The sequence below is a fragment of the Diplotaxodon limnothrissa genome, linkage group LG5 (assembly GCF_057381915.1).
Source record: "Diplotaxodon limnothrissa isolate DT_005_m linkage group LG5, D_limnothrissa_male_GT1.1, whole genome shotgun sequence".
Taxonomy (NCBI): Eukaryota; Metazoa; Chordata; class Actinopteri; order Cichliformes; family Cichlidae; genus Diplotaxodon; species Diplotaxodon limnothrissa.
This window is the reverse complement of record NC_140600.1, coordinates 19,608,535-19,636,380: the sequence shown is the minus strand read 5'-3', so window position 1 is coordinate 19,636,380 and position 27,846 is coordinate 19,608,535. Positions and strand designations below refer to the sequence as shown.

The following is a 27,846-nucleotide window of genomic DNA, read 5'->3' as shown; positions in this document are numbered from 1 at the left end:
CCAGCTGGAGAAACACCAGCTGGTTTGGCTCTTGATGGCACGCGGTTGCCGGCCTCCGATTCACAGTGTGCTTCTTCCTGATTTGTCCTCGCTCTTTCAGCATTAATAAGGAGTGAAGAGGATTGGCCCGTGTGTGGTGCGGATGGGTCCTGGGGCTGGCCTCAGCAGGCTGAGGGTTGTTCCCTGTAGGAGGTGGTGATGAGGGTGAGGATGGGAGGCTGGGCCGGGAGGACGTAGTGCCAGCTGATTTGAGGACGCTGCTGCTGCCATTGCTGCAGCAACAGCCAGAGGATTTGGTAAAAGTCCAGCCCCTAGGGTTTTTGGAAGTTCCTTTAAAAAACAAACAAATAGAAAAACGACTTGTTGATCCTTTTAAGATTAAACCTAAATGAGGATGAATTTATGAGGGAGAAGTGCTGCATGTAAATAAAAATGAGCATGTACCATAAAGTCTGTGCGCTTCTTGTGCCGACTGAGAAGAGGATTAGGTTTCCCTGCGACTCCATCGCGGTGCCTCCGGCTAGATATATGCTGGAACATTAAATAAAAAAAAAAAAATCAGATATGGGATTTCTCGTCATATAATCCACTCAGGATCTATTTTGAGCTTTTCTTCCTCACCTGTTTAAGCTGCAGCTCAGAGTTGACTCTGACGTTGCAGATCTCACAGTGGAAGGTGCGTTCCTGAGTGTTAGGGTCTGAGGAGAGCTCCCCTCCCTGCTCAGGGCTGGGTTTAGGACCCAAGCGTGGGTAAGCTTTAATCGGTCCCAGTCCACTTCGAGCCTCCAGAATAGTTTTGTGTTTGGTACCTGGGAACAACAAAAAGAATACTAGAGTGAGCATCTTCCAGGATTTTTTCCCCTTCAATGTTTTTCTCTGTTGCCTCTTTGTTGTTGTTGTTTGTCTGATGTTTCCACGAGCAAGAGTCTCCCATATGGATAAGAAGTTGTTCAAGTGGTTGAAATAAATAATAAGCTTTTTAAACTTCCAGAGGATTATGTAACAAGACTAAAAGCTCCAGAACAGCCAGTAAATGGACTTTATGATAGAGAATTGAGTGAGAAAATATTAAGTGTAGGTGCTGTGTGTTAAGGTTTTTATCAATTGCCATTTACCATGTTTTAATATGACATTCTCACCACTAAGTGGCAGTAACGCAGCTGCTTCACGTCTTCAAACATAACACTCAGAACAAGTGAAGAATAACTTCTAAAGAGGCACGCTTCAGTGTTTCTGAAGACGCTTTGAAAGCTGCACAATTTGTCCACTTCCCCTGGGACTAACCTTTGTTGTGTGCCTCCAGTTGTGAGAGGGAATTAACAGCCACTTTGCAAAGGGAGCAGTAGAGAAGCTTTTTGGCTTTCTCTTCCTCCGACTCTCCTGAAGATGGGCTGGGTGCTGGGGACGGGGTGTCAAGAAGACCAGCTGCTGCTGGTGCTGCTGAATCTGCAGAGGGTGTACTGAGGGCTGCAGAAGGGGAAGGAGACAGTGGCAAAGGCGTGTTGACAGAAGGCAAGAGGGGGCACTCTGTATCTGCTGAGCTTGGTGTGGAAGTAGGAAGGCAGCTGGGGGTTGACGGTGACTCTTTAGAGTTGGGACAGGACTGATTGTCATCTGAAAACAGCACAAAGATCTCTTGTTAGTGAATAATTTAGGAAAAAACAAAATCAGCAATAAAATGAACCTTCTGACTCTCCTGATGCGAAAATATATTATTTTAGATAAACCAGTTTGCCAATACTTTCACTTTACATTTCATGACAGGTTCCTGTATTTGAGAGGCGATGCTCACCCTGTTTATTGTTGTTAGGATCAGGCTCAGGGCTGGATGGTAAAGGGCCTGGAGGTGAGGGTGAAGCAGGAGGGGGATGGTGTTGCTTGTCACCATCTTGGAGACGGGTTGTTTTGGAAGTCTCGATACCCTTCACCCTTCGAGCATGACGGTTCCCTTTATAGTGGGCTTCTGCCTGGCTCTGAAAAACAAGAATAAAGCACATGGCACTTTAACATGGCATGTTCATGTCCTTATTTCCAAATGCCCACCACCTTGGTTGTCTTTTCTCCATATTGAACCAAGCAGACTCTAATAGATCATCAAGTGAAGTGTCTACAAATAGTAACACACACATAATAAACCCTAATCAAACAAAAAAAGAACATGTTACATGCATTTGACATCTTCATATAGGCTTATTAAATGTTATTTACCATCTTGCAATCCTGTACCCAATTTAAATCTTTGGTATGGAGGCTAGAAACATCTCAATCTTCTTTCAAGTTTCTGTATAAGTGCAGAAACATGCATAGTTTGAGGCTGAAGGAGTAATGCAGCGTCTGTTGAGCTGTTTTTTGTGACGGGTGATGGTGCACCACTGATGAGGCAGTCAGCAAAGATTAGTCTCCAGAATATTCTTGTCTTCCTTCAGCACTGCTGTAATCACAGCACTGGCCTGCTGAGCTGATGATGATTATTGAGCGGTGGGATAATCTGAAATGGGCTGGGGGGATGTGGGTGAGGTGTGACAGTTGACAGTCAGTTGCTGGGCAAAAAGTTTGCATCCACGAGTGTGCACTTAAGAGGATCAGTTCCAAGCTGATCCTCCAAGGGAGCCATTTAAAGATCTACTGTGGGGATGTCGGATTTTACATTTCAGTTTTCAAGATGCAACAGGAAACAAGTTATCTATTATAAGTCTGCCATTTCCTCACTTCCTCCCACCTACGAAGTGAAGGATTCCCTGGAAAACACACGGATTTAACGTGTAATGTGTGCACTTTCACAGCCATATCAGAGCTGCATTAAGGTTCCTTTTGCAGACATTTTATATGTCAGTTATATGGCTTCATCACTGAGGCTTTTATTGCTAGAAGGTCCCAGAAAAGACAATATTTCATGAGCTTTCCACTTTCTACATTAGCCGTACTTATTTTAGTTGTAACTGTTTATTTTTTAGAGCATTGAAGTCACAGCTTATTCTTTTGAGCTTTCAGTGTAACCGGCAGCTATTCAGACCATAGCTTCCTGTTCTGTCTTCCAACTGTACAAGTTCCTGTACTAGAAACCTCTCTACAGATTTTGCATATTCATAAACATTATCTTTTTTTTGTGGTAGAGGTTAAGGTTTGCGGTTACAATTATTACAAATATGTCCGCTGGGCACTAACCTCAATGCCCTTACTTTCTGCCTCATTACACAAAAGGTTTGTTGTGCTGGTATTTAACTTTGGCATTTGATGTAAATCATGTGGTGCATGATTTACATCCGAAAATATTCCCCGCTGATACGGAAATCAGTGTAAGCCTCCAAGTTCAGATATTACTGTCCATGTCACCATCAAGTGAAATCAAAGGAAAGGGTGAGGTGTTAGGGTACAAATATAGTTCCTGTAAGCTCCTTAATATATGACACTGTGTGTGTGACTCTATGTGCATGTGTATGCTCATGCAAACACGTTCTGGAATTAGATCTGTTTCATTATGTCAATAGAAAGGCTGAGAAACCCACATGAGGCGTGTGCCAGGTACATGTTGGGGCTCTGAGGCAAAGGGTCGACTGGGACGTGTCCAGCGTGCCTCTGTAAGCCTGTGGTATTAACTGCCAATGATAGTTACCCATATAGCCCTCATCCTGATTGGTGATGACAGAAAGGCAGATATAGCTCTGCTTGTGTAACTCTACTCCCCCAGCTGGTGCTTCCCTGCAATTAGGCAGGAGATGAGGGGCCTACAACTCGACAAACAAAGGACAGTAGAGAGCTGAAATAGCCAGTGGCCTCTCTTGTTGTAACCCAGGCTCTGTGCTGCCGGCCTTCATGTTTTGTTTTGTTTTGTTTTGTTTTTTATCTTTTTATGCAACCCAATAGTTTTCTTGCTGCTTGTGCTTGGATACTTTCACTGTCCTAATGACCTTCAATTTCAAGAAATCAATGAAGGGCTGCCATCCATTCATGCATAAAAAAATCCTGACAGCATCAGAAGTGGGGGCACAGTACATTACAGGATCCAAAGCAATTGATGTCAATGAGGGGTTTTTATGTAAGAAGAAAGGTAAATAATACAGCATATGATAAAACAGAAACTATGTTTTAGCAGGTGAAATGGATGGAGAGAAGCTGAGTGAGAGCCAACGGAAAGGAGAATTTAGATGAATGAAGAAGTGGGAATGGGATTTAAGGAGAAAATGAGAGCAAGTGAATGTCCCTAAAATCCTTTTTCTCTCTAAGCAGGATGTGCTTTGATGTTTTATCTATAAACCGACAAAAGGCACTGAAAGCAGATAGAGCTGGTCTAGCAGCCAAATCTACTGAGGACAGACAGCAGTGACAGGAAGAGGGGGTGGAAAGAGGCTTGAGAGGTGGAGAGAAAGACACGGCATAGAGTATACCCCCACAGAGGGAGAAGTGGAAACATGAAAACCGATGAGGAAAAAGAAAAGACAAAAGTTGCCAGACGGATGGGGGACGGTAATGAAACATGATTTTGCATTTGCCCGAGGAGGACAAGGAGAGATGGGGAAAGGGAGAGAGGTGTCCAGCATGTTACAGCAGTGGTGACGATGGCTAATGCAGCATGGTGTGACGTCAACCTTGCAGCAGAGCAGAGCTGAACACACTGGCAGGCTAATTTGTCCTCTGTGGCCTTAAATGAATTGCGGCGTTATAATTACAGCATGTGGGACTACAGTGGAGCAGCAGTGATAGGCACCTGACTCCCAGTGACCACCATCAACAATTTGCTTTCGCTTCGTATTCCCTTAAGAGCCATGGCACAGACCAGACAGCATGAGTAAGCCAAGTACAGCACTGTAAGTAGAGTATTCCTTCATTATTAAAGAATGTCCACTATGCTTTAAGCTCCCAGACTCTCAGGTTACTCTGGAAAGTGTTGTAGAGCTGCAGCAGAGCAGATGCACGCTGCCAGCTCATGAGTAAAGCAGCAGGCTGGACAAACAGGTGGCTCAGAATTGGAAGTCCCGGGCACACGATAAGCCACGCACACACACCTGCACAAGCATTTTCATACATGCACATTTCAGTGGACGCACAGGTATGCAAATGAGAACATGGTGAAGAGAATCAAAACACTTCCCTATTACACGTACCCCACCCCCATAATACTAATGATAATGTTGACCATGTGAGAACACGCAAGGTTTGAGCAGGGGAGATATAATTAAGCGGCCCCTCGCAGAGAGAACGGGGCAGTGTTACACAAGTTTCACATGACTCCCTCCTTGCCTGTGTCCTTTACACACCACTGCATTTAGAGTGAAAGTATTTAGCACTTGATCCCTGCAATCCAATCATATTTTTAGCCAGGCTTGTATATCAGGCTTTTGTTTGGGCATGTCATCCAGTAGCTGCCCACATTATGAATGATTTGCTTTTCAACTTCAGTTAACACGACTGCCTCCTTAATGGGGGACACTCCAATATTTCCTCTAAAGTTTCATCACTTCAGGCCTCTTTTATTTCAGCCCCCCTTTCCTTGCGTTGGCATAGGCGCCAACTGTTAGTCATAATGTGCCACAAATGTGCCCCATCAGCAATACAGAAACTTCTAGGACTCCATCCTCCTGCTTTACTGTAACCAGCAAACACGTCGTACAAATGTCAGTTACAGCCTCGTCAGAGTGGGATAAAGAACAGTTATAGTCACAAGGTGGCCGTCAACAGCTAAGAAATGTTTTTCAGACTTCTGTTTGCACAAGTTAAAAAGACAAGTTTTTGGATAATCAGGAACTTATCTGAGACAACATTCCTTTGAAACTTTAATACTACCATGTGTGTGAGAATTCCAGCAGAAGTGAAGCAAGCAGGTATATCTCTCCCTTCCTCCCCCCCACACTTTTTGGTGGACAAGCTAAAAATGGAGCTGCTAAAGTGTGAACTAAGTTTTCACCTTCTCCAGCTGTGCAGTCAATCACCAACCAACTTCAAGTCCAGACTGCAGACTTTTTAGGTCATGTGCAGTGAATACAAGTTCAATTCTGGATTGAAGTAATTCAGATATTCATTATTTTAACATGATGTCTTTAACCAACTAAGTTTCTATTAACCCCATCCTTTTATTAACTGCTACACCCGCCAAACTTTAAAATCCTGCAGCAACACTACTCAAAATTCTTAAAGCAAACCTTCTGAAATACTGGGCTAACAAGCCTGGCACTCAAAACTTTCCCAAATCCAATAAAAACTAGAAGCAGAGGTGTTAACATAAGACTAAATTTTATTATAGAAGCATTCAGCACTGGTTTCCACAGTGTGGTAAAGCACTCTACAGTGGATGTGCCACCGCAGACTTAAGCTTTTAGCTATTTAATCTGAAGGTCTCTGCATAAAAGGACACACAGGTGCTGATGTAGCAGGTTGAGGAACTTGATTAATAATCCAGGTAAAACTAGGATGCTTTTGCGTTTGAGTGTCACTTTTTCCCCAGCATCCTACTCACCTAAGCTAAGCCGATAGAAAAAAAAAGCTACTGTTTGTGTTGTGAATTTTGCAAGTGGTCAGTTAGTAGGATTTTTATGGCCATGAAAGCAACCCTGTTCTGGAACTGCTTAAGCTGCCATACCTCTGAGTTGAAGCGTATTTGACAGACGTTGCAGGAGATGATTGGCCGCTTTGTCTTCATCATAGGTGGCCCAAAGGTGTGCGTCATCACAGCCTTTTGGACAGGGTCCATCTGAGGAGAGACAGCCCAGAGGTCACATCAAAAATTCAGCACCACAGGAGAAATTCAGAGGCCAGTGCTTCTCCTAACTGCAGTGCACTCAAAGGTTCAGCCAAGTGAATGTGGATGAGAGAGAGAGAGAGAGGCGCTGAAGAAAAAGTGCAGGTGAATGACAGCCTCTGAAGGGGAAGAAAGGCTGGGAGATAAAATAGAGTTGGGGAAGAGGGAAGTGAAGAGGGAGCAGTGATTGATGCGGACAGGAAGGTGTGTGTTTTCTCTGCAGCAGCTGGTGCTGCTGTCTGTGCCTGAGTTCTTGGGTGCCGTTCAAACGCTTTAATTCATGTTAGGGTTAGAGGGGCCTAATTACAGACTCGCAATCTCCAAGAATTTTACACTGCTATGTGTGCAGAAAAAAAGCTCCTTTTTTTAAACCTACATACCAGTGTATTACAAGAAGCAGTAATTTCTCCATGCAGTACTCTGAAAAGATAGAAGCTTTTCTTTGGATTTTGCTGCATTTTAGATGATTGTTTTTTAAACAAATAACAGCGGAGTAAAAGGGTTAAGGGGTTACCACAAGATGAGACATTAATATCATAGCTACAGGCAGACATGTGATGAGTTCCAAAATAATAAAAATATGACTCTTAACTTAAAAAAATATGAATATATATATATATATATATATATATATATATATATATATATATATATATATATATATATATATATATATATATATATATATATATATATATATATATATATATATTCATATTTTTTTAAGTTAAGAGTTTATTCTGTTCATCTGGACGTAGCGTTTTCAGTGGGAGAAACGTTTTGTTACTCGTCCAAGTGACTTCTTCAGTCTCTATCTTTCGACCATTTCTCCAACTTTTGGAGATTTACTTACCTGGATGATTGAGCATGCATCAAGACGTGCATATATATATAATACCCATGTTTGTCATTTCCAGAACAAGGAAAAATATGCCATGTCATACTCTTTACTGCCTCATTTTTAGACAACTGCATTGGAGTCGTGTGAGCTCTCTGACCCTTTGGCAGGGTTTGGAAACCGCAGTGCTGGGTGTTGCCCTCATTAAGCAGCCAAAACTCCACTGTGGTTTTACTCCACCTCTCATCTCCTTCTCAGACTGGATGCATGCTGCCAAACGAGAGACTGTTTACACTGTGAAGCTGCAGGCACCAGGGGAAATGGTGTAATTGGTCTGAGGACTTAAACTGGGTGTAAATCTATTGTTAGAAATATTTACAGACTTAAACGTCTTTCCCCCTCTTGCCTGTGACGTCAGCTCTTTGGTTTATCTTTCGACTGTTTTGTGCTTTTCATGTGGAGACCTGCAGCACCTCCAAATTTGTTTTGTTTTCATCTGCTCAGTTGTCCGTGTGCCAGCGCTGCGTCTGGGTGAGCTCAGCGCTCAACCTGTCTGTTGTGCATATGGGTATGTATCTGGGGCCTTTTAATGTGTGCGTGTGTGTTGTGTCTTTCTCTGTAGTCTCCCATCACTGCGTGTCATTCGCTGCCTTTCTTTGACCACCTGTTCTCATCAGGATCTCTTTCTCTGTCCCAACTCTTATGACCTCATTAACCTATTACTCCACTTTTCATCTTCTCTTTCACTCTAACTCTCCTCATGTAGTCGAGCTTTTTCTGCACCAGTAATTCACACTTTATAGATGCTTCCCACATATCTGGCTGCATATAAACCTTTTCTTTGGATACACCACATAACCATATAGCTTAGCTGACAGAGAGTTTAAAGAATCTTTAATTGCAATCAACAGCAAATCGATTGGTAGAAGCATGCCCATTAAAGTTGATTTAGATAATATTTCATAATAAAAGGCTGGAAGCGTTTCATGATAGGATTGCAAAGCATCTTTGTTGAAAGAGGTGATGTTTTACATTATAGGACACAGAGTTCTATTCAAAAATTTATCTTCAGCATCTAATGGGAGCATCAAAAACACTTTAGGAAGCAACTTCACCAAAACTGGTTAAGTAGCCGTGCAAAGGTTTTTAGATTTTGTCTGTGGATCCCTGGTGTTTTGTTGCTTTAATCAAGAAATCTAAAGAAGACAGGTAGGTACATTCTTGTCCTCCAGATTGTGTCCTGCATTTCTGCTTTGCTCATCAGTGCAGCAAAAAAATGTAATTTCTGCTACAGGGGCTTTTGCAAGTCATCATTGAGAGAAGATAACACTGAAATCATCAGCTGCCACAGCTTAATGTTGATGGAAATTGAGGAACAGATATGTCACCTGCTGTTGACTTCTTAGTGCAAACGAACGTCCCTTTCCAAACCGAACGCAGTTAAACAAGAACACGATGTCAGACTGAATTATGAAGTGAAACCAAATTTGCACTTGAAGTCTAATTATCGAGCTCCCGGCAGTCAACAAGGCTGTCTGACATGGGAATACTGAACTCCTGGCTGAAGGTTGTTTTCTACAGTATTAAACAAGCTTTTATAAAATATAAATACATTGCCTGGATGTGGCTCTTGTCCTCTACGTTGCATAACACAAAACTGGCTTTTCTGTTAACAAGTTATAAAATGTTTCTGAATGCAGCACTCTTCCTCCTATAACAACAGGAGGACTAAGGAGTTGGATCTAACTAAAGCCACTTTCACACGTGAACATTACAAAGACTCTGTTAGACATTTGTGTTCTCACATGCACCTGTGCAGGCTAATGTCTAGAGAAGTGTGAGGGTGCAGCGCATGTGTAAAAACAGCTTGATAGCTAGTGTATGTCAGCATCTGTTTTTATTTCTTGTGCAGAGCAGTGTAGCTCTTGACTCTCTTATGTACTGTAGTACAAATTTACTGAGAATTCATTTTCCCCAAAAAACTAAAAAAAAGCCAGCTGTGCCACCTCTTCAGAGCCTCAGCAACTCTGCTCTATTCACTCCTTTTGAAAATGTCCCAGCAGCTAGTTTGAGAAATTCAAAGGCAGGCACCCAGATGAACAGTAGCATTTTTATGCCTAAATTAACTCTTTTTTTGTCATTGTTTGGACCCTATTATTACCATAATTATGTGAATTGAATGGGAACGGCAGATTGTTACCATGGAAATGTGTATTTTTTCCCCGCTGAAGTGTATAAAATAAGGCAGTCTTCATTTTTGTAAAACAGCCTGAATTGTTTTGGACTAATGACCTAGGACTGCGTGGCTCTAAAGAGCAGTTTAAAGAGCTCTTACCACACAGCGCAGTACTGTGCAGTCTCAGTGCAAGAAGGCTGGATCTACTGTAGGCTCTGCAGAATGTTAAGTATTTGGAAATTGCCTGTAAACCTGGTGAGGTTGACCTGACTCCAAACAGGACCATAACTCAGCTTGAAGCAATAATCACTGTAATCAACTGTTTTTGTCAGTTTGCCTTTCACTGTGTCCTTTAAGCTCCCGCAGCCTCTTATCTTATATGATGACAGTAGATGTTGAAGTGACTCACACAGAGTGTTTTAGTATTGTGGACTTGTATAAATTTTTACTGTGCAGACAGAGAATGATTTGCATGAAAGTGCTGTGGGATTAGTGGCCACACTCAATGCCCTTGATGATGAAGGATGAATCATAAACCTGCACAAGGGTCATTCTGCCCAAGTTGACTGATTGTGTGTGTGTGTGTGTGTGTCTGTGGGTGGCGCTCGCCCGTCCCCTTTTGTCACCACGATGACCTTCACATGAAACCCAATCTAGAAATGTGAGGGAGGTGGAGAAAATGCTGACTGTGGAGAACAGCCCGTGCCTCTTATACGATTGATTAGCTGTAACTCATTTTATTGCTGTAAACCACTCGCTTGGGCATTTTCTCAATTATACTGAAACTCACTGTGCTGAATAAAAAGCAAACAGCTGTCACCTTATTATTTTGTATTAGACACCATAAATCCCTTATCAGTTTATCACTTGTCTTCACTCGAGAGGCTCCGGAGCCACAACTGAATACCAACTCTGTCTCCTGTTAAGTGAAACAAACTGATAACAAATCCCAGGCGCTGCCTGTACGCATATGCACAGGAATGTCTGTGAGCACTCACTGTGTTAAAGTTGTGGAAGAGGCCGATGCTGGCTGGGTGAGGCGATTCCAGGGGGAACTGGAGGAACGGCTTCATATCCAGTGGAGGTGGGATGACAGGTGGGCTCCTGAGGAAGGCAGGGACAGGCCCTGGGCGGTTTACACCTCCTGCGGTAGATATGCAAACAATGATATTAAAAAACCTATAAATAATTACATATTCTAGTAAAAGACGGCAACCATAAAGCGTTCTTCTTAAAGGAGCAGTTTGACCTTTTGGAAAACGAGCTTACACCAGGGATGTCAAACTAATTTCACATGATGGGCCACATACAGCCCACTTTGATCCTAAGTGGGCTGGACTTGTGAAATCCCCCCTTTCTGTCACTGTAAGGAAGTTTAACTACACAGTTAATCCCTGTAATGTCTTAAGATAAGAAAAAGAAGTAAAGTCTCAATAGTATGTCTCATTTTTTAATAAATGCTCTTGTGTAAAATAAAACTGTAAGTAGTACTCTTAAAGTGTAAGAAATAAATGTGCAGCTGATTGCCCACACTGTCCTTTTATTATAAAAGAAAGTTTTTGTTAATTCACAGAAAAAGCTCTTTGAAATTTCTTGATGCTTGCTCAAACGTCAAGGCATGAAAAAACAAAACAAAACAGGGACTCTTCAGTGGTCTGACGTCATCATCAATACCAGATCTGGGCCAAGAATGAATATTATGACACTTCATTAATGAGTTTTTGAAATGATATCATGTTGGACGGGTGCCGCCATTAAAATCAAAGCAAGGAATGAACTCTGTATATAACTCTGAACACTGAGCTGTTTTTTTCCAGAAGTGTCAAAACATATCCAACAATCTTACAACAAGTTCTAACACATCTTTTCTTTCACTGTATCAAAACAAAATCTGCTGCTTCCCTCATCCTCTGTGCCTTTTTTCACATTTGAACCCCACTCATCACCCAAACCTCTCCTCTCTTTGCTTTTGCTGCTCACTTTTCTCTCAGTAGTTGCTCAGCAGCACTGAATGCCTGCACTTGAAGACTTTTCTGTGATGGGCAGGAGAGCTAAGCTCCTTAAGCCTCGCAGCTCGGGTGCTGCAGATATCTGTCTTTTCTCCATTTCTCCCAGTGTCTCTGTCTCTCGCACCGAGCACAGTTTTCTATCCTTATTTCATGGTCTCTTATTCTGTTTGCCTGGCTCTCTATCCCTCATCTGTACTTCTTCTCACTCCAGCACCAGTTCTTCCATTCCTTCTTCTCATCATCATCCTCTTTCTGTTTTCCACCTATGCTTCCACTACTTATTCTTCTCCAGTGTAAAACCAGCAGGACACTTCAGGCCCAATCTAGCTACCCAGAGAGAATTTGTATAATCTTTTCTCTTGAGATTATATGCAGTCATCTCCCTTTATTGCTGCCTCTTTGTGATGACTATAGGCTCCTTAACAGTTTTGTTAGTTTTGAAAAGAAAATTGGTCACTTGTCAAAACGAGGGGAAGAAAAGACTATTTTGGTATCAGAGGAGGCTCCCGTCTCTTACAACAGGGGAGACATAAATAATTTACTGTCAGGATCAGAAATAGATGGAGGGGAAAGTCTGTACTTTTGGCATTCCTCTTCAGGGTGTTTCAGTGTCCTTGGGAGGCTGTGACAGGTAAAGCTGAGCTGTAGCTGTTGTTAATCATGTGTGAATACTTTTACATGTGCTGCATGAGAAGGAGAGTGTTTGATATTATGGGAAAAAAATAGGTGTAAGGCTACAGGTTGTAGTTTAAATGTCCTTCAGACATAAAGCCCACAGTTCAAATGGTGGCCATTATCACCTCTTTAAAACAAAAGCAGCAAGATTTGTGAAGGATAAAAAAAAAACTGGAGTGACACATCTAATTTCAGACGACATACCATCAGGAAGGCATGAGTGACTGCCCAACAACAGATACTGAGAGAAGGAATATAAACATCTATCTCTCTATATATCTAGCTTGCTAGCTATATTCCTTCCTTTCCTCCTTCTTTCTTAACAACAATTCTCAGTAGGCTGTTTAAATGATGCTCAACTGGTACTGTGAGGCCCAAATATGCAAAAAGTTGCACAATTAGACGTTAACCAGGGCAGCGATGGATCCATGGTTTGAAGCCGATTATGTTAAATTGTGACGCTGCCATTTGAATATTGCAGCAGAGCTTTCAGACCAAACAATGATTCTCCAGTCTTCAATTTTACAATTTTGGTGAGCCTCAGTTTCCTGATAGGTGACAGGAAGCAGGACTCGGTGTGGTCTTCTGCTGCTATATCCCATCTTCTTCAAGATTTAACATGTGGTGCTCTTCTGCATAGCATATGTGCAAAGAGCGGTTATATCCGTTACTGTTTCCTTCCTAGGCTGCTCACTGGATCTGACACTAACAACCACGCCATGTTTAGAATTACTTATATCACCTTTCTTCCACATTGTCATTCGATTCACACTTCAGCAGGTCGTCTCGACCATGTCTCGACCCTGCGAATAGCTGATTAGATATGCTTTCATGAAGGTTACGTGTACCTAATGAAGTGGCTGGTGAGTGTAGATGGGACAGACCTGTCACTGTATTACGAGGTCATTACTGGTTGTGTGGCTGCACAGTAAAGAGACTGTCTGTGGCCATGAGTTCTCTCGGTTCTCATTCACTAGTTTGCAGCATGATTTTCCGTTTGTGAAATATTCCAATTTATTAGTCACATGGAAAATTAATCAGGGAATGCCTTGAGCCAAGGCTACTTGGTGATTGACCAGCTGCTGCTGTATGACCATGTGGTGTCTTTGGTTTCTCAGTGAGAATCCCCTTCCACTTGTAGTATCTGGTTTAATAAAAAGAGAAAAAAAACAAAATGATGAACAAAAAAATCATCGAGTTGAAGCAAGAGCTCATAAACCAGTGGGAGGTGTCCAAGCGGCTGCACCCGAAGCAGTAGCATTAGTAGCATTTTGAGAACTATTTTCAGACATGGATTAACATGAGGCAGCAGGATGTATTCACAGCCACAGGACTGTGTTTGTGTAAATGAGAAAAATGTTCATGAACATACCACCAAGCTATTTTAGTGGGCGGGTGCTAGGGTTAGGGTTACATGCAGCATACTGTAAATAATACTTATTTCAAGCATCAGTTCACCACTCTCCTTCTGCCTATTACACTTAAAATTCTGTTTGTTCTTTATTCGATCAAAAGGGTAAATTTAAAAAAGTAGAAACTAAATTGAATGCAATTAAGCACAGTTTAATTCCCTGCCAAGCAAATAATAGGACAATAGTGTCTCAGCTGAGTGGAGCGATGGAGAGACATCATCACTGTGTTTCCTCTTGGGCTGGTGAAATGTATTCCCGGCACGTTTCTGGTAAATCCACAGCTCATTTTACGCTATATTACAATTTAAAGGTCAAAGAACGTCTTCTATAGTAAATCTGTATTTACAGTGCAGACACAGTAGAGTGCTACATTAAAACAATGCTGCTCATTGCTTTTAGTGCCACGTTCTGCACCAACCAATTCGGCGTGAGCGTAGCAGCATCGTCCCCTGACCTACCCAGCTCCTGAGTGATATACAGTGACATCAGATAAGAGAATGCCACGACCATGCAGGGAGAGAGAGCATTGATTGGACACATTCTGAGGAGCATTAAAGTGTTAAGATGCTGCCAAACTCCATAAATCCAGTTCTCACCATCTACAGCTCCTTTTCTCCACTGAAATGAACTGACAGCACCGTCATCTCACTGCTTTACTTCGCCCCCCCCCCCATGCAAATGTGTGAGAAAGAGATCAATGTCTGTGTAATAGCTTATTGAATTTTTGTGTAGATTGTGCGAGAGAGGTAGTTGGACAGAAATGAAGAGAAGCAGAGGAGGGACAAAAAAAGAAAAGAAAAAGGAAAACAGACAACCAGAGATGGAATCTTATCTCCCCCGTTAGGTGCACACACAGGCGTGCGGTGCACACACCAGTATGCTGTGACTAAGGCTTCTCAAATTGGCAATTCATTTAGCCAATTTAGGTTTAATGATCATAGAGGTAATGTCAATGTCAGTGGCGTCGCAGGAGTCTCTCTGTATTCCCTGCTTGCTTCCATCTTCGTGCTCCATGATGGGACCGGGAGGGAAGGGGATGGGAGATTGTGTGACATGCTGTCTGCCAGAATGAAGTCTGATGAGAGGCAAAGACACTGCAGGCTCCCACCAAAGAAAGAAACCTTTATCCAGGCCTGTTAGCTCCACGCTCAAGAGGACCGGCACACGATGCCAGCCGCGTCACATCTGCATCTAAATGGCCTGCTGTGCACAGATAATTCTGAAATGAGCGTCTGTGGTGGATTAACCAGCCTGCCTCCTGACAAAAACCCCCTTGCTGTCACTGCAGCAGAGACAGAGGCAACCGTGTGGTGGAAGGGTGTCTAATAACCAGAAAACCACTGGGCTCACTGCATTTGGGTTTGGCTTTCACCCTCAGGTTGAAGTACAAAGGAATGCGAGACAGAGCTGATCCAACATTTGGTCGCAGATGACACCATTGGTGTGTCTGTGATTCACGACTAACATTTTCAGTTTTGTAGCTGAAATGCTGAGTTGGTAATTGCCACACTTTGGCAGAGCTGACATTAAAACCAATCCTAGAAAAAAAAGAAAGTCATGCAACTGTGTTTAAAGCTCCAACCTTTAAAGAACCACAGTGCTAACTTTGTCGTGAATGCAGAGGGAAGATGGGTCTGTCTTAGTGTCGCATACTGCTGCTGTGAAGGACTGAGCATGAAATCCAATTTACTGCGGCTCAGCTTACCCTCAAGTCAAAGGCAGCTATTTCAACCTAAGCGGGGGGACAGACGACGGTGCACACATTCACATTCGCACACAAACCTTTGTAGTCTGAATAGATGATGCTCTAAAAAAAAGGGTAATTTATGGGCTGGGTTCTGATTAATGTTGTGTTGGTCTGTGTGAGATCTGGAAAGGACACAGCGAAGAGGAGAGTCAAGTGGTTGAGAAGGAGAACACATTTGATTTCACTCTGCACTTTGTTTTAATGATAGATGCTTTGCGCCCCAGTGGCCAAGCTTAAATGCCGCCTCCTAGAGAACTCTCTGAAGTCCTCTTTCAGTGGAAACGTGTGTGTGTGTGTGCCTGTTATGCAGTGCTCTTGAGATTCCTTAGTCCTTCTGCAGCTCCAGTCTCTGATTTGATGCAGTGTTTGTAATTACCGAATACTTTTTTTTCTTCCTCTGCAGATTTTTCACTGCTCTCATTAAAATTAAAAATTATTCTGTAATGATGCAGGACATTGCTTTGTCTGGATATTTTCCTGTAAATAATTTCTCAAGTCTTTTCACAGTCTTTCCCCATGAAGAGGTTAAGAAAAAAAAGTGACTATCAAGGAACTGGAGATGATAAGCTGAGAACTAATGGCCTGAACTGAGTGGTTCAAGTCGAGTGAGCGAGAAAAGGAGGTCTGGACAAGGAGGCGAAAGGAAGGCATCAGAGGAGGGGGTGGGGGTTGTGGGGGGAAAGAGCCGCATGTTTTGAGGTGAGTCCAAGGTGACCAGAGGAGGTAAAGAGCCATGTCGACCTGCAGGTTAATGTACAGAACAAAGGCCATCTGCTACCTAAAGGAAGCAGTCGTACTCCATGCAGCTGAACCACAGCGTGGAACATGCTGGTTAAAAACATTGCTTTAAAAATACTGAAAGGAGTCAAGTCAAGTAGGCTACAGCTGTTGCAAAGGGTTAACCTCTGCAAGTCACATGCAAAGCGTACATGGATGAGCAATTTCATGCTATGCCTCTTCTAGTGGGTCAGCTACATGCCATGACTTGCTTTTGGTAGAAGTCAGTTTAACTGTGTATCAGAGTACAAAGTGTCTCCTGTGAGGTGTCTGCGCAATCTGCTTAAAGCTTACCCCAAAGAGTATACAGTAAATATGATGTAGGTCTGTGACATCACTCAATTCTTTGTTGACAACAGTTTTTGAAGCCTCAACAAGGACTGCATCCATATTGCATCCATATTGTTTTTCGGAATTTTATCTAAGAGCCAGAAGTGACACTATATGGAGAAAAAGGTGAGATGCTAATTTATCAGCTAATGCTGCAAGATCAGCTAATAGCAAAGATATCTGCTTAATACTATAATTTCATTCACTTAAACTGGAGCTCAGAACTCTTTGATGGTGAAATTAACCACACAGCGAGCCAATTATTTGCCATGTGACTATTAAAATTAGGGGCGATCGTGGCTCAAGAGTTAGGCGTTCACCTTGTAATCGAAAGGTTGCTGGTTCGAGCTGTCCCCAGCTTGGACAGTCTCAGGTTGTTGTTGTGTCCTTGGGCAAGACACTTCACCTGTTGCCTACTGGTGGTGGTCAGAGGGCCCGGTGGCGCCAGTGTACGGCAGCCTCGCCTCTTTCAGTGCGCCCCAGGGTGGCTGTGGCTACAATGTAGCTTTCCATCACCAGTGTGTGAATGGATGACTGGTTGTGTGAAGTGCTTTGGGGTCCTTTGGGACTAGTAAAACGCTATACAAATACAGGCCATTTACCATTAGAGGAGGGTGGATCAGTCCAAATATTGATCATTGATAGAAACGAATGCTGGCATGGGCATCTGATAGAAACTAGTGCGACAGGATCAATACAATTTTTGTGGTGGTGGAAACAAACTTCCACAGAAACCAACTCACCAAATACTAATAAATGAACCTTAAGAATATTAGTAATATATGTTCATTGTCTCACTTGCTACTGATTATGACAGGCTTTTCTTTTGCAGTCTTTTCACCAGAAGTGTTCGAGTTTGCTAGATGTCAGCCAAGAAACTCCTTGATGAACTCCTAGCCAAGGAGTGTCCAACACATTTGTGTCCATGTGTTTAGGAAATTCTCCCATTAAGCCTATTGTGGCCAGAATTGCAGCATTTCAAGGTTCTGTCTTTAAGAAAAACAACAGCATTAGTAGTTTTATCTACTATACTTCCATTAAAGACACACAAAGAGTTATAATATTAATAAAGTAAAACCAAAGTCTACTTAACAAACTGGAAACAGAAGATGCATTACTATTTCTGTGTTGACATAAAAAACCATCCGTATGTCAGTTAGAAGGTCCACTTCTCCAATTAACAGCACCTTGACCTTTTCACAAGTTTCCCTTTTACCACCTACAAAGTTGACTGATACAGATATTTCCTTTTAAACTATAAGCTTTTAATGTTAAAACTGCATCTGTCTATTCAGTCTTTTGCATGGTTGTGTGGATGTCAACATGCTGCATCCTGAAGAGATTTGTTTCCTAAAAAGACTGTTGAACATCTGCCTGTTCTTCAGCTCGTGTCAGGCTTCAGCTCTTTGGGGAGTTGCTGGAAACAGCCCGAATCCAACTGCCAACTTTGTCTTTCATTGTGTCGCAGGCACCATTGAGGCTCTACCAGAGCTCTTTAGCACAAAGCTACACAGAGCAAAGTGAAGGCCATTAAGAGAACCACCAGGACAACATGAACAGCAGCCCTGCCCCACATTATTATCCCTTTTTTCCCTCAAATCATTTAAACACCTGCTGGGTGGTGGAATAATATACTACTGTAGATACAGACATACAGAAACCCGAGAACCAAAAGTACACAGAACACACAAGAGCATCCAAAGCAAACACGTTCAGTAAAAATGCACATACAAAACAATGGCATCAGACAAACAGCAGCCAGATGCATCATCGTTTTATAAAAAAGAAAACAGACAAAAGAAAGGAATACTTGATCTTCAATGCATAGAAAAGTCACAGAGAACAAAGAAGGATTGTGTGGTATACAGCTGAAATACATACAGCACAGGTTTTATTCCACAGAAGCAGAAATGACCAGTTGTATTTTGGGATTTGATTGCAGTCTAAAAGGGAGAGTGTGGTTTTATGCTATAGCATGGCCATAAAGCAACACGCAAGGGTAAGATTGAGGCGGGTGGCGCACATAGTGTGAATAACATCAGAACAATAAACAATAAACAACTGTATGATCAGCCTATGTTCTCATGCTACTTTTGGAGTCCTTAAATCAGTAAATGATAGACATTACTGTTTTGTGCTGTAGATTTCAGAGCATTTAACTGTATAATTATGGTCAACAAGGGCTCCAAACTTAATGACAAATGTGTTATTGCCTTCCAAAATGACATATGAGATTTCCTGATCTAACAGCAACATCACCTATCATTACTTTTGCTGCAGGTTTACAGACTTTAGGCATGAGAAGCGTCTTTGCAAAAATGAAAATTGGTCAATTTGGGGATTTTCAGTAACATTAATTACAGTTTATATACCAAACTGTGATCACGGTTTCTACCTCGTTTCCTGGGTCCACACTTCTGGTCCCCTCTCACAGTTCCACCATCACTCCTCTTTCATTTTGCAGTACTTACAGGTGGGTAAACAAGGCTATTGTGGCCCAGCATCACATGACACTATGTCAGACTCAGCGTGCAAAAAGCAGTGGTGATGAGCATTTTTGCTGTGACATTATACGATACCGCAGATGCTGGTGTCCCCCGAAATGACACACTCTGATTTCACTGTCCAGTGACCCATTTATGCCAGTTTGGACTAGCGTAAGGTTAGGAAGAGTTATGGGTCATTTGTGCGCAATCCTCCTCGAGCAGTTTATATAAACAAATAACAACGATACATTCAGAAACAATATGCCACTTACTGCAGCGGTTTTACTGTTATCTCACTGTAATTTAGATAAACAAAATGTAATTTCTGGACTGCATGAGCTCCTTGTGTGATAAAAGGTAGTTGTTGATGTCCTGTCTGAGCTCTGCTGCATTTACTGTCAGCATATAGCCCCGTATAGTCCTGCAGTTCTCAATCCGCTCTCTGCAAAAGTTTCAGGCTTCTTAAGCATATGAAATGTGTGTCAGGTTGTTGAACACAGAGTGGCAGCCCTCTGTCTCCATTTAAAATGCCAATACTTTTCACCCTTCATTGCATTGCCTGGATTTAAAGGTCATGTTGTTTATCGGGGTCAACGTGCACCTCTGATTCCTTTGGAGGCCACGGATGAGCGGGGAAAATTCGTCTATGTGTGTCTAGATGTGATGCAAGACGTGAACTTTTATATAGTGCTGACTGAGGTCTTTGCATCAGACTAGAGGAAGCCTTGGCTCACTTTTAAATAAATAAAAACCTCTGGGTCTGAAATATTCATCACAAAAATTACACAAGAGTTACTAAACTGTGTTCTCCACTGCTCTGCATCGAGGGAGATGAGCCAGGTTCGGCACAGTTCTTCTAGTCTGCGAGGCACACTGTGTCAACATGTTTGATTTTCCTCCTTTCATCAAAAGACATTAAAACTAGGTGTAAATGTAGGGACAGAGCGAAGGGAGACACAGGACTGTAGATTGGTGGAGGCTTTCCCTGTTCATCCCCTCCATCTTTGCTGTTCCTGCCTTTGCCTTTCATGGTTGCTATTTCAGTATCTGGAGCTACTTCTGTCTCTCGAAAAGGAAACTAATACAGTTTATAAAATCCTATCAGCCCATGTTGTTGTGATCATGTGTCAGCGCGTTTAGTGTCTAATGCATGCAGAGTTAAAGCTTCTGCACTGGGAAAAGGATTACCACAAGCTCAAGCTCACACTCAGATCACAGGAAGACTCGAGCAGGGGTAAGAGCAAGCAAACAAAAATAAAGTAGTCAAATATTTAGTCAGCGCACACGTACATGGGACAAGGTCACAGTGGTTAATCAAATCTACTGTGAGGAAAGATGGATTAGTGTTGATAAACGGAACAAGATAAAAGGCTGGAACTGGAAAACATCATCTAAATTATATGTTTCTAAATTATACGCCTCTGCCTCACATGATTGTGTCTAAAGGATGGTTGTTTTAGCCTTTAAATAAAAGTGCGGTGCATGACATTATTGGACGGGGCATTGAAGAGCTACTGTAATATTCTGCAGATTGCAAAACATCAGCATAACTCAACTGACTGCAGTAAATGCGTTTCACAAACGTAATCCAAACTCAATTTGTGTACAAGCATACAAAACAGCCTTTATATAGACTGAAGTTGGAGTTCATTATTCTGTTGCACAAAAAAAACCACTCTGTGGCTTTATGGCACTGCTTTCTTGACCTTTTTATACTTCTTCTTAATGCTGATTTGTCCCCTGACACCTTTGAGCATTATGTTGGAGTAATGTATGTACCGACCACAGGGAAGTGAGCCAGCATTGTTGTTGATCTTAAAAATTCTCCTTTAAAAACGGAATCTAAAAGCCAGATCTCCAGTTTCCAGAATCTGTTCCGTAATGAAGCTTGCTGGCGAGGCGGAGGATTAGACTGATTAATGACATGCAGTCTTGCACCCTGTCAGTGGTGAGTGCTTTTATGCCTTAGGCCAAGAGAAACTGAGATAATTGATCACATAATGCACTAAGTTCTTTTTTAATGAAGGACTACCTCAGCTTAGGGTCATGTTAGACTACTTAAAATGAACACATTTTCATAGGAATTTGGAATATTTCCTTAATCGCCTTAATGTGGTTAAAGGTCTCTTCTCTCATTCATTTTGCAATATTCATGTTTTTTGTGGGATACATATATTTTTTTAAGACAGCATGTCCTTATTTCCTCTGGAACTGCCTTAAAATAATCTAATGTACACGAGCTTGGTGAGCGTGAGAGTCAAGTTCTCACACAAAGTCAAATGAACTGGAGCAAAGCGAGCCTGCTCACAAGACCCTACAGATTTCTTTCACACAGGGTGACACATTGATCACGCATGTCAAAGAAAACATCGCATAAATGCATATCAAAAGTTTGCACCATACACAAGAGATCATCTCATCAGAACAGAAATCTAACTGTGTGGAAGAAAAACAAAATCAATCAGATCAATGAGAGCACGGAGGAGGAAAAAGCCCTCCAATGCTGTCTTACCCAAGATCATGCTGTATTCTCCCACTTCTCTTTCCCACGTTATCTTCCTGCTTGACTCCTCTCCTCTTTGATCAGCTACAAGGACGACTCAAATCTTAAGCGCCCCCCTCTCTGGTTCTCAAAACGCAATGTGGAAAAGACATCCAACATCACAACCTTCACTTTGGTTCTCTACACTGTGTCTTCCCTCCCGCTCAGTGTCCCTCATCCACATTAGATAGTTCTCCTTCTTCTTCTCCTTCAAGTCTCGGTACACGTCTCAGGCAGCTGTTGCCAGAGGAGAAACACAGCAGCCTTGACTGCAACACAGCATGCACTCAATCTACTGCAATGAAGCCTGTAATTTATTCACTGTTATATATTCACTCCAGCAGGAGGAACACCAGAGAGATGGAGGCTTGCCTCACAGGAGGAACCTCTGCACTACAGCATGCCTCTCTCTCTCTCGCTCTCTCTCTCTCTCTCTCTCTCTCTCTCTCGACCATATTTTTGGGGTTGGGTATAACCTAAAGGCACCTTGCATTTCTAAGCTGTGATTGGTTGGAGGTTTAGCCAATGAGAGCAGCTGGAACTGAACATTTTCTTGGGGTGTTTGAATCAGGACGCAGACTGATAATGCTGCTGTCGATTCTGCTCTCTCCTTCTCTCCGTCTCCCTTTGTCTCCTGTTTACTATTGACGACCCCCCCCCCCCAGCCCAGCACACACACACACACACACACACACCTCTCCTCGTCTCACTTTCACTCTCATCGACAACATCTGAGATCTGTAATATGTCTTTGTGCTCTGACAATTTCCTCCTGAGATTTTCCTCTGCTCTCTCCCTCTACCTGTCTGTTGTCTGTTAGCTGTATACACAAAAATCAGCAGTACATTTTGGAAAATGCTGACCGAGTTCACGGTGTTGTTGCAGACAAGTGTGCGAAGAGACAAAAAGAAGAGCAGGCGCAGAGGCGCAGTAGAGACTGACAGCTTGAGAGACTCGATGAAGCATTGTGGGGAGGGGAGGAGAAATTGAGGTTAATGCAGACTGACTCGGGGATGAAAGTGTAAGGTGAGGAAATGTGGAAGATATGGTGAAACAGCAGGATGAAAGAGGGAGCTGACAGCTGTTTGACAGGCAGTGGCAGAGAGTGCTGAATGAGCTTAAATACTAAGCTCACTGCACGCACTCCTATACCAACATTTACCAGAACAATGAGTTTAAGGTGTATGCTGTGCTAATGGATGTGCGAGCCTTCGTCAAACACTTTCTCACAAGATCGGGCTGTCACATGAACTCTTTTGTTCGGGCTTTAGGCAACACGATCTGGTCCATTTTTACATAATTAAACAGTCATCCTAAAGTAAGTCAAATAATGCTGCGTGTCAGTCTGTTTGTGTTTAAGTTTGCTTGAACCCAGGGTAGAGTTTGTGTGTGTGTGTGTGTGTGTGTGTGTGTGTGTGTGTGTGTGTGTGTGTGTGTGTGTGTGTGTGTGTGTGTGTGTGTGTGTGTGTGTGTGTGTGATAAGGTTTCCTCATTAGTAGAGTCAGCCTGAATAATGCAGGCAGGTGTAATGTTGTGGCCAATGGGCCAGGTGCTAATATGGCTGTCTGAGGGTGGAGGGTCAGACACAGCATGACTTTAATGGATGTCACCATGGGAAAATGAAATCGGACCTCAGAGCTCATGTGACGAACCATCCCATCTGTGTATGTGTGTGTCTGTGCGTGTGTGTGTCCTTGGGGATTTATGCTAAGTCTTTGCCTTGTCTACTTAATGAAGAGCCTTTCTGGTTTTCGGAGAACAAAAAGTTCTGTCAGTGTGAAAGAATATCTTTGCTGAATTGATCAATTATACAGTGGATTTAATGACAACTCAAATGGATTATTTAAAGTAATTTTTAATCATTATTCAAATATTTCTTGAACATTTATGAAGAAAGTTTTCACAGGAGTCACTCCATGATTCAGTAGCTTGTAGAACCACTTTTAGCAGCAATAACTTTGTTTTCTGTATAATTTTATCAGTCTGTCATGTCGTTGTGGAGGAATTCTGGCCCACTTTTCTTTACAGTGCTGCGTCATTTCAATGAAGTTTCCAGGCATTCATTTATGCACCTGTTGGATTCTAAGTCTGGCATATGACTGGACTGTTGCAGCTCCTTGATTTTTCTCTTTTTCAGCCTTTGTGTTGTAACATTTGTTGCTGTGCTTGGCATCATTCTTCTGTTGCATGAACCAGTTTCAGTGAAGGTTTAGCTTTAACCTGTAGAGTCTGAGGTGTGGCTCTTGGGTTTTGTGCTGTTTCTCTGAGCATAGCACAGTCTGACCATGGGGTGAGTTTCCTGGGATGTCCAATCCTGGGAAGATTGTGGGATTGTAGCATTGTGGCAAACCAGCAAACTGCCTTAGTACCAACTTGTATGGAGGTGCTCACACTTGCTGATGATCAGTTAATGAAGTTTGATCAGCTTCTACTTACCCTGTGAATTTCTATAGTAGCAGGAAGGGTGTACTTAGTCTTTTACACGACTCGTACGGCTCCCATTATGTTTAGAATAAAGTATTAAAGTTTTGATCAGTGTTTAGTTGCATACTGTTCATTCAGTAGTCCTGTGTACTGCATACTGTCCCGGGTGGCCATGACTGTATCGACTGATTTGTCAAAAAGTCCAATTTAGGTTTAATCTTTAGCGGTGAGGCCTGAAGTGTTGTGCTAGTCCACCTCAGATAACATTAGAATAGCCATAAGCATATACTTAACGTATACGTAACCCAATACAGGCTATTGTGCCAAACAGACGATGCAGATGAAGTAAATGCAAATTATGTCACACTCAGCATAAGTGTCTTTTTGTTTGTTTGTTTTTTTTGTTCTACATATGAACTACATACTAACTTGAGCTACGCTTAGTTATAAAGCTGTATAATGTAAAGTGTATTTCTGCACTGACGTGATGAGAGAAGATCTACTGAATTTACTGCACCGTGGAGGTTAAAATGGGCTTGAATTAACTAAATGACTAACATGCACTGTATATAAATACACACAAACAGGCACACACAAGGACACACACTGGACTAAACACAGGTCTGTGTAGAGTAAAGGGGTACAGGGCACTTCATCAGCACGTGTGTTGTACATTACAGTGCCCTCTGATGGGGAAGGGGCAAATTATATATGTTAATATTTTAGTGTTATTAAAGCATTTTTTATGTGATCATAAACAAATAATTTCATTTGCACTTACTACATTTTTAACCAGATTAAGACAAATACTTGGAATAACTATGATGGAAGGTAATGGGGATTCAACTAAGGATAATGTGAGCAGAGGCCAGATGTGCAATCAGTTCCCTCTATGTAAGCACCCAAAAACTGGTGTCTTATACTTCACATGCTATTAACCGAGACGCCAGAGTGCTTTAGATTCTGTTTATTACTACTGCTGTATATATGAGGAATCAGAATATGCTGACATTGGGCACACAAGAATTACCCCCACACAGCTCTAGCTGTGAATAGCCTTCACTTTAATAACAAACATTACTGATATCTTTTGTGTGTCCACAAGCTTTTCCGTTCTGCTTATCAATTTGTTTAAGGATGTCAGGGAAAACAAAAGTTCTGTTCTATCTATTCACGCCAAAGGTTGCTCTCTTTCTTTCTCCTCCTTCTATGCACCTTCCTTCTTCCATCATCCATTTCCTGCATCATATCAGTGAAGTGTGTAAAGGGTCACACCAAGTGTGAGTGCAAAGTCTTATCTGACCCTACGTGCTGATGTTTGCAGGAGACTGGCCTAACTTTCATCAAAGAGAGAAACCTTCAAAGCCTCGTGTAGCCACTGTCACTCGCTCTTTATTTCTGCTCAGAATATTGCAGTAATGAGGGGATCCCGGCTTACCCAGCCTCTCAGTTCTTCTTAAGCTGATCAAAGGAAGCAAACTCAGGCTGGTGGGTGTTTTTGCATTGCTCAGTAGTCTGTTATGATCTTACCTGAGCCCCACATTGGTTGCTTCTGCACTTCGCGATGCTCAATGCGATCCAGCTCCTTTGACCAGTAGAGAGTCCGGAGGTCAGTGTGTCAGCCAGCGTAAAGTACCACAGCGATGCCGTCCTCTTTGAGTGGAATAAAAAAAAGTATGCTCACATTATTGTAGAAATATAAATAAATAAACACTCAGCGTCGTGAGCGCAGAACTGGCAACAGTCAGCTGGGGAGTGAAGAGGGAAATGCTCGGTGCAAACAGCCACATGCCCACAGTGTGGCTGCATCAAACTACAAGCATCTTGATGTTCAGCTTCTTCATCTTCGGTTCTCTCGCTCTCTTTATCCTCTTCGTTTCAAAAAGCTTCTAATACTCTGTGTCTGTCTGTATTTTCTCTGTGTTTTCCTGTTATGCTGTCACCTCTTTGCCGGGAGTGAAGGAAACAAGTGCACAAGATTCCAGTGGCTAATTCTGCTTCTTAGGACTGGGGAACCTAATATGTGAGGACAACTGTGGAAGGAGGGAGATACAGGCAGAGAGGGAGTGTGTGTACGGAAAAGGAGGGGCAGGAGAGAGGAGGGGAGACCCAGCAACGGATGGCAGATCAGAGGGAATAAGGACTGTGTGTGTGTGTTTTGAAGATGGTGGAAAGTCACTGAAACTTGAAAGAAGTTGTTGACATGGTGAAGCAAAGGGAAGTGTAATTGGTGGATGAAACAGATGGCTTATGGACAGATAAACTGTGTATTCTTTTTGCTTGTTTGATCTTGAAACAGGTTCCCACACAAATGGCTCTGCCCCACAGGGTTCGTTCGCTCATTTGTTGAATGACCGGGTTGTTATAATGAGTTATGAGCAAAGCCTGAGTTATTTACACAATCGTCAAAACCCTTTGCTCAAATCCTGCTCTGTCCACATGTGCTTGATGATTCTGCTTATCGGTTCAGTCCCTGTTATCCACAAGCTGAAGAATTTCAGTTTGTTACACTCTGTTTTTTCACTCACATCACGCACCGAACATCAGGAGGTAAATTTTACACTAGGTGGCCTTCTTTAAAATGCTGATCCACTGCAAATCCAAAACACTCTCAGCCTCTCTGCCACCCAGTTCCATTTCTCACCTACTGAAACATCTAAAGCGAAGCACTGGTATAGCTGAGATGGTGAAATTAAATGTGGATGGCTGCGAGATGAAGATAGTCACACAAAATTTACAAACATGATACTGTGGGACTCCTGTGCGCTACCATGTTGCTTCCTGCTTTCTGCCAGTTAAGGTGTAGATTCAGATCAGATGTCCTAAATGTGCTTGCGCGTGTCATTTTGGAGAGGTAGGGGAGTATTAGGTGGAGCAGAAGGAGGCAAGGGCTGAGGTGAGATTGACGCATGGCCCAATATCGAGTAAATGTCAGTCTAATTCTGATACACTAAACGGTCTGAGCTCTAGTCTGCCTTGTGCGCTCCAAGTAGTCACCTGAGGAATATGGGGAATAAATGCGTGGCTAACTACAGTCTATTAAAATGATGTGAACAGTTTAAAGACACTGAGTGTGTGAAGTGCCCTTGTGTAAATGAGACAGGCCATTTAAAAACACCAAGTGTTTAATGCAAGCTGTAAAAGCCTTAATGGTAGCGTCCAGTCAGTCTTGGCAGGGTCACTTTATAACTCTTCTAAGGATGTGCTCATGTAAACTTATATCCCAGTTTAATTTAAGGCAGACATATTCACTTTTATTTCATTTGCATGTTTATTACGGACAAAGCAACACACCAACAGCTTCTGGCACCATGCCAGATAAGGGGTTAGGTTGAGGGACAGTGAGGAAGGACGACAAACTGGAGCAGTAAGCACATTTCATCAGCGGATACAGTTACACACACACACACAACACACACACATTTTCTGACTGCCCTGTCCTTTGCTCTTTAACTAATCTCTCTGTCATAAAACCTTTATAAGATGGCTCACCGTAACATCCTGCAGAGTAATGCAGTGCATTGCATTCCTCCCTCAGTGATCTATATATGGATTTTCAGTGTTTGCTCACGTCTCTGTTCTCCTTTCATGTGTGCAGCAGGTTAGTTTGACGCAACTTCTTCTTCAATCCACAAACTTTTACTTGAGCAGAAAGATGTGGTTTGGCTAACCTCTCTCCCACACCACTGACCACTGG

General features: G+C 42.4%; 1 protein-coding gene across 1 annotated transcript; it reads right to left on the bottom strand.

Annotated features, from left to right (window-relative positions):
• LOC146632136 (zinc finger protein 385A-like) lies at window positions 1–26,152 on the bottom strand. Its single transcript, XM_085354098.1, has 8 exons — window positions 25,680–26,152; window positions 10,746–10,891; window positions 6,575–6,685; window positions 1,793–1,973; window positions 1,285–1,614; window positions 622–809; window positions 445–531; window positions 1–330 (listed from the first exon to the last, which is right to left on the bottom strand). The coding sequence occupies exons 1-8, from the start codon at window positions 25,690–25,692 to the stop codon at window positions 103–105; spliced, it is 1,284 nt and encodes a 427-aa protein (XP_085210224.1). The 5' UTR covers window positions 25,693–26,152; the 3' UTR covers window positions 1–102.
• Between the last annotated feature and the right edge of the window lie 1,694 nt (window positions 26,153–27,846).

Bases quoted from the DNA above. Each gene is read 5' to 3' on its own strand.
- LOC146632136 (XM_085354098.1), bottom strand. The intron at 6,686-10,745 runs GTGAGTGCTCAC...GTCTCTCCTCAG, and splicing joins TCTTCCACAACTTTAACACA to ATGGACCCTGTCCAAAAGGC. The intron at 532-621 runs GTGAGGAAGAAA...TTAATGTTCCAG, and splicing joins CTGAGCTGCAGCTTAAACAG to CATATATCTAGCCGGAGGCA.